We start from the raw sequence: 7,333 nt of genomic DNA on the forward strand, positions 1-7,333 counted from the left end.
GCAGGTGTCAGAAACTCCTGCCCTCCAGTTGCTGTGAAATGACAACTCCCACCCTTCACATGCTGTCAGCCAGCATCTATTGAAGGTGTTATGGGTACCTTTAAAGGGGTTGTCCCATCACTAGGATATGACACCAATGTCAGATAGGTGCGGGTCACACCTCCGGGACTCACAGATATCTTCAGAACAAGATCCCTGAAGGGAGAGGCTGCCCTCCATTCATTTCTATGGGACTGCCAAAAATAGTCCAGCGCTGGCTTGGCTATCTTCACTAGTCCCATAGAAGTGAATGGAACCATGCGCTCTCCATTCATCTCTATTGGACCAACCATAGAAATGAATAGAGAACAAGCTGCGCAGTGCGCTCTCCTTCACTTTTGGGGGTCTATTCTGGAGAAGGGTGCTGGTCTCAGAGGTGGACCTGCACCTCTCGACAGGACTTTTTTTCCGTTCTGCATAACGGAAACCAGACGGATCCCTTATGCTTACCCATAGACTTCTATTATGATGGAAAGCAAAACGGAATGCCTCTTCCGTCTTATGGATTCCGTTATTTTACATTATAACGGTGATGTGAACTCACCCTTATCGGTCTGTGTAAAAGGACGCTAAAGGTCCCTGTACACGGGATGATATTAGCGTTCCTTTCTGACAATCTGCTGCTACCTGGTGGAGGAGACTGGTGCACTTACATGCAGCGATCGCCTCCACAGTATGGGAAGGAGCGTTCGCTAATGCGAACGAGCGTTTTGCACATTCATCGGGTAATCGACGGTACCTTTACACTGCCCAATCATCGCTAACAAACGTTACTATGAACGTGCACGCTCCGTACGAGCGCCTTTGTGACATCACTACTAGAGCTACAGATGCCTACACGGACCATACGCCAACGCGTTTCAGAAAAGGAATACAACAGCCAAGACCTCGACGAGAAGTGTCTAATACAGCACTGAAGACAGCAGTAAAAAGGAGAAGTATTTGTCTGAAGTCATAAAGGATTTGTCCGGGATTAGAAAAACATGGCTGCCTTCTTCCAAAGATCAGCTCTACACCTTTTCACAGGTGGGAGGTTTGGGGCCAGGAACGAGATAATGGCTATTACTTACTTACTGCTTGTCCAGAAAACCCATTCTGGAAGAAAACTTCCATACAAACACCATAGTGAATGCACACAGAGAAACACACTACTGACATACGGTAGTACTACATAGTCCTGGCAAATTCGCGCTTTCCTGGGTCAAAAATCCTGCCCACAAATAGGTGTTTCTGGGTGGGTCCAGGGTGTTCCAGGGGCAGGGCCTATATGCCCCGATTTTACCAACTCAAATGTTGGTAACTATGTTACTGTGACATTACTGAGACATAAGTGATGTGTCACTTACCTGATCCTTTTTAATTGTCCTTGCTCTGGGTTGATAGAGGACATTTTCTCAGCAAGTTTCCACACGGTGAGGACAAAAATCCCACAGTTCACCTAAGCAGGGGCAGGAGATGTATGTTAGAAGAAGACTGCAGGGGGCAGCGTGGAGCTGGGTGCAATATGAAAACGGTCTGCCTGCCACTATCTATCTATTATCTATCTAATGTCTATCTATCTATCTATCTATCTATCTCCTATCTATCTCTATCTATCTATCTATCTATCTATCTATCTATCTATCTATCTATCTATCTATCTATCTATCTCATATCTATCTATCTATCTATCTATCTATCTATCTCATATCTATCTATCTCATATCTATCTATCTATCTATCTATCTATCTATCTATCTATCTATCTATCAATTAGTATCTATTTAGCACATAAGCTGCAGTACCTGTCATGACCACTGGGTGCTGCACAGAGATTCTAGTTTGTGTCATTATTTGTATTACCAGATTTTTTCATACTGCAGACAAAAAGAAGGTGTTAACCACGGGCACTCTTTAGATTCCCACTGATAAACCAGGCACAATGTCTTGTAGGGCTAGCTCAGTTGAATATAATGATACCTTTCATTTAGGGATCTGTGGCATCATTCTAGAGAAAAAGTACTTTTAATCCATATGCAAATGAGTAATTAAAGAAGCACTTCCACAAACATTTTTTATTCTCCGACCTGTTAGAAAGGTACATGATTTAAACTGTAGTGAAAGTACCGTAATCTTCTTACTAGTGACTGTATTTGTGAGTTATAACCTCCCTTCTGATCCTCAGCTGTGTCATGTGACCAGCACTCTGACTTTCCAAATAACACAGCATCTTATGTGTGAACAGGGAGACAGTTTCTCTATGTATTCCTATGGGAGCCTCAATGTCAGTCTCATAGGAATGCATAGAGAAGTTACTGACTTCCTGTCCGGTGTCAGTTAGAGATCAGAGAGTTGTTCACATGACACAGCTGAGGATCAGAAGGGAGGTTAAACCTCACAAATACAGTCAATGGTAAGAAGATTATCTTCACTACAGATTACATCATGTACCTTTCTAATGAGTCACAGAATATACATTTTTGTGGGAGTGCTTCTTTAGGCATATGGAGGGGAGGGCCCAAGCCATTCTGTACACCCTTGCTCCTCCTGCTTCCTCTGCCAGCCCCTCCCTCTCTTTCTTGATTGACAGAACCAGGCTAGATAATTATGCAGGAACTTGGTCTTGTCATTAAAGAAGGAGAAGGAGGGGCTGGCAGAGAAAGCAGAAGGAACAAGGGTGCACAGAGTGGCTTGAGCCTGCCTTTGATACACTTATCTGTTCATTTGCCTATGGATTAAGAGTACTTATTCTCAAGAATTAAGCAATGGATCACTGCATTACATTGAGCTGAGCTAGCCCTATAAGTCATTGGCCCAGATTTACTAATCTTAAAGATGGCGTAAGTTTAGACTGGCTGCCTAGATCTGCACCAGATGTATCACAGGGGCTCAGGATGGATGATGGTGGTGGTGCAGGGATAGACACTGGTCTAGCTCTACACTAAGGATTGGTTGGCTTACTTTGACACTGATTCTTATATCGTAATACTGCCTCCTATGTACAAGAATAAAACTACTATAATACTGCCTCCTATGTACAAGAATATAACTACTATAATACTGCCTCCTATGTACAAGAATAAAACTACTATAATACTGCTCCTATGTACAAGAATATAACTACTATCATGCTATATCTCTGGTCTGTTTAATTGCATTATTAATACTGCTTAGACATGTTCGGGGGATGTGCCTATCCACCCTGGTGCAGCAACGGTACATTCTTTTTGCCTTATCACTATGATGCAAGGTCACTGGTGTAACAACTTTTTGCTACTTTTCAATAAAAAGAAAATTGTCAAGAATATAACTACTATAATACTGCTCCTATGTACAAGAATATAACTACTATAATGCTGCTCCTTCTGTAAAGAATATAACTACTATAATACTGCTCCTATGTACAAGAATATAACTACTATAATACTGCCTCCTATGTACAAGAATATAACTACTATAATACTGCTCCTATGTACAAGAATATAACTACTATAATACTGCTCCTATGTACAAGAATATAACTACTATAATACTGCCTCCTATGTACAAGAATATAACTACTATAATACTGCCTCCTATGTACAAGAATATAACTACTATAATACTGCCTTCTATGTACAAGAATATAACTACTATAATGCTGCTCCTATGTATAAGAATATAACTACTATAATACTGCTCCTATGTACAAGAATATAACTACTATAATACTGCCTCCTGTGTACAAGAATATAACTACTATAATACTGCCTCCTATGTACAAGAATATAACTACTATAATACTGCCTCCTATGTACAAGAATATAACTACTATAATACTGCCTTCTATGTACAAGAATATAACTACTATAATACTGCTCCTATGTACAAGAATATATCTACTATAATACTGCCCCTATGTACAAGAATATAACTACTATAATACTGCTCCTATGTACAAGAATATAACTACTCTAATACTGCTCCTATGTACAAGAATATAACTACTATAATACTGCTCCTATGTACAAGAATATAACTACTATAATTCTGCTCCTATGTACAAGAATATAACTACTATAATACTGCTCCTATGTACAAGAATATAACTACTATGCACTTATCCAGCTGCGTCTGGACACAAGATGTATGACTTCCTACATGACTGTGTATTTTTCTCAAATAAAAAGAAATTTGATAAAGAATATAACTACTATAATACTGCCTCCTATGTACAAGAATATAACTACTATAATTCTGCTCCTATGTACAAGAATATAACTACTATAATTCTGCTCCTATGTACAAGAATATAACTACTATATTACTGCCTCATATGTACAAGAATATAACTACTATAATACTGCCTTCTATGTACAAGAAAACAACTACTATAATACTGCTCCTATGCACAAGAATATAACTAATATAATACTGCCTCCTATGTACAAGAATCCAGCTAATATTATACTGCCTCCTATGTACACAAATATAACTACTATAATACTGCCTCCTATGCACAAGAATTTAACTACTATAACACTGCCTCCTATGTACAAGAATATAACTGCTATAATACTGTCTCCTATGTACAACAATCCAACTAATATTATGCTGCCTCCTATGTACAAGAATATAACTGCTATAATACTGCTCCTATGTATAGGAATATAACTACTGCCTCTTATGTACAAGAATATAATTACTATATTACCGCCCCCTATGCACAAGAATATAACTACTATAATATTGCTCCTATGTACAAGAATATAACTACTATGGGGGGCGGAGCCTGACCGTGAAGCTGAATGGCAGCAGCTTCCTGAGCTCCTCACTCACGCTGGTGTTTTAACCCCTTTTTATGCTATTAATTCGCACACCAATGGGGAAATCTGGCAAGGACCGAACCAAGGACCATCTGGAGCTGACACCTGCCCGCTCCAAACAGCCAGACATGGAACAGTACCTTAGAAAGCAAGCAAAATTGCGCCCTACTGAGATCTCCAAGATGGCGCCGCGCGCGCCACAGCCATCAGACGCTGAAGACCCTTCAGAAGCCGGCAGCGCATCAGAGGCCTCGGAGTGCAGGCAACCTCGGAGACGCTCAAACCTATCCAAAGCGGTCCTGAAGGAGCTTTTGGACGCTGCTTTAGCTCCTCTGAAGAGGGACCTGGAGGACATTAAAGATGACCTCCGTGGCCTAGGACACAGAGTAATGGCGCTTGAAAACTCCCAAGACGCTATCCTTCAGCATGAGGGGAAAACTTGCTCGACCCTACAAACCCACCGAGACCTGATCAACGACGCCCTCCTCCGAATAGAGGACCAGGAGAACCGTAGTAGGCGCCGAAACCTGCGGATCCGAGGCCTACCTGAATCCATCACGGCAGAAGCCCTCCGCAAGGTGGCGGCTGAAATTTTTGCTCAATTACTAGGCCCGGATAGGGCAGCCACAGTGGTTGTGGAACGCGCGGTGCATTATGCCCGAAACCAAAGCCCTCAGACCCACTGCGTGATGTTATCTGCGGACTACTCAGCTTTGTGGACACGGCTGACCTCCTGCAAGCCAGCAGGGAAACCGACAGTCTGAGGTATGAGGACTCCCCTCTCCTGTTTTTCCAGGACTTAGCGCCTACTACGCTGACAAAGCGGCGTATTCTTCGCCCATTGCTTGACGCCTTAAAAGCATCGGCCACCCCGTTTAGATGGCTGTATCTCTTTGGCCTGGCCATATTGAAAAATGGCAGGCAACTCACAGTTGAAAACCATCTGGGGCCCGCTTGGCCTTTCGCCCATAGATGTCCCTTCTTGGATGCCTGCTGATCAAGCGGATAACTGGCTCGACGTCTCCCCAGGGAAGGCTGACAAGGCCAAAAAAGATCAGCAAAAGAGCTGAATGTTAGGGGTCTATCACCCCCGCTACCTCATTATGGGTTTTCTCCCTTACACTGCACAGTGATTATGTCTGTGCTCTCAGCTGTCAGGTCACTTACCTATTTATCCAAGTTCTAAGTTCAACTGCGAATGGAGATGGTTGTGTGGTGAGCTTTCAACCCTTCCTGGTTCATGAGGACCTTGTTGAGTAGATGGTACTGTTGCTGTTTTTGCAGATTGCTGTTGTAATGTCCTGGTTCTGACTTTTGTATTTGCACCGCTACCTCACCCCAGCTGGCCAAAACCCTGGGGTTACACTGGTTTTTCACATCGTGATGTTCACCCCCCCCCCCCCCCCCCTCTGAAAGCCTCTCAATGGCTCTCAGTAGTCTCACGGATGCCCCCCCCCTGATGTTTTACCTTGCCTGTCCTACTTTCCTTCCCTTTTTGTCCTTCCTCTCTGCTCTGTTAGAATTTGTCATATGCTCTAGAATTGCGATTATCCAGAGGATTATGTTCTCTTCATTGTCACATGTTTTATACCCATGACTACCTTTGTTGTATCTTCACTGAATGTCCGGGGTCTGAATGAGCCATGTAAGAGATCTCAAATGCTTTCGCTTTTGCAAAAGGATAAAACTTCTATAGCCTACTTTCAAGAAATGCATTTTAAAATTGAGAAGATTCCAAAATTGCGGACCACGAAATTCACCCAATGGTACCATAGTACTCATACGTCTGCCAGCAGAGGGGTCAGCATTGCGGTGCACAAAGGACTTCCTTTTAAACATCTTGCGACTTCCTCAGATTCCGAGGGGCGCTTCTTGTTTATCAAAGGCCTCATTGCTGACACCTCTGTTACGCTCGCGAATATATACGCCCCCAACAGGTGTCAGATCCGCTGGCTCATTCGGACCCTTAGACAATTGAATACCTTTAAAGAAGGAATGCTTATTCTAGGTGGGGATTTTAATGTGGCCCTGGAGACGTCTCTAGATTCCTACTCAGGCAGGTCTTCCATCACACATAGGCTTCTGAGGCGCCTCAGGGTTTCCCTGAAAAAGTTAGATGTATTGGATGTGTGGCGCACACTGAACCCCTCGGGAAGGGATTACACATTTTATTCCCATGCCAAAACTTCATATCACAGGATTGACTACCTATTCCTCTCCTCTGCAAGTGCCCCGTTAGTCTCTAATGCTAAAATTGGGAGTATTGTCCTTTCCGACCATGCCCCGATTTTTCTAACCCTCTCGCTCACCGGCCTCCGAAAGAAGGATTGGACCTGGAGATTGAATGACACTCTTATCCAGGACCCTGACAATGTCTCTAGGCTATCAACTTCATTGTCCGAGTTCTTCCACATTAATACCTCTGGGCCCTCACCCCCGCTTATCCCCATTATTTGGGAGACGCACAAGGCTGTGATTAGGAGCGAATTGATTGCTCTAGGCTCTCACAT

The 7,333-nt window shown here is 43.0% G+C and overlaps 1 protein-coding gene across 1 annotated transcript in view; it reads right to left on the reverse strand.

Annotated features, from left to right (window-relative positions):
• ADGRE5 (adhesion G protein-coupled receptor E5) overlaps positions 1-7,333 on the reverse strand; it is a 180,701-nt gene that overhangs the window by 2,782 nt on the left and 170,586 nt on the right. Inside the window, exon 16 of the mRNA XM_040414661.1 lies at positions 1,386-1,477. Within this exon, the coding sequence (XP_040270595.1) occupies positions 1,386-1,477 (92 nt within the window). The remainder of the gene's footprint in view (positions 1-1,385; positions 1,478-7,333) is intronic.

Source organism: Bufo bufo, chromosome 1, assembly GCF_905171765.1.
Source record: "Bufo bufo chromosome 1, aBufBuf1.1, whole genome shotgun sequence".
Taxonomy (NCBI): domain Eukaryota; kingdom Metazoa; phylum Chordata; class Amphibia; order Anura; family Bufonidae; genus Bufo; species Bufo bufo.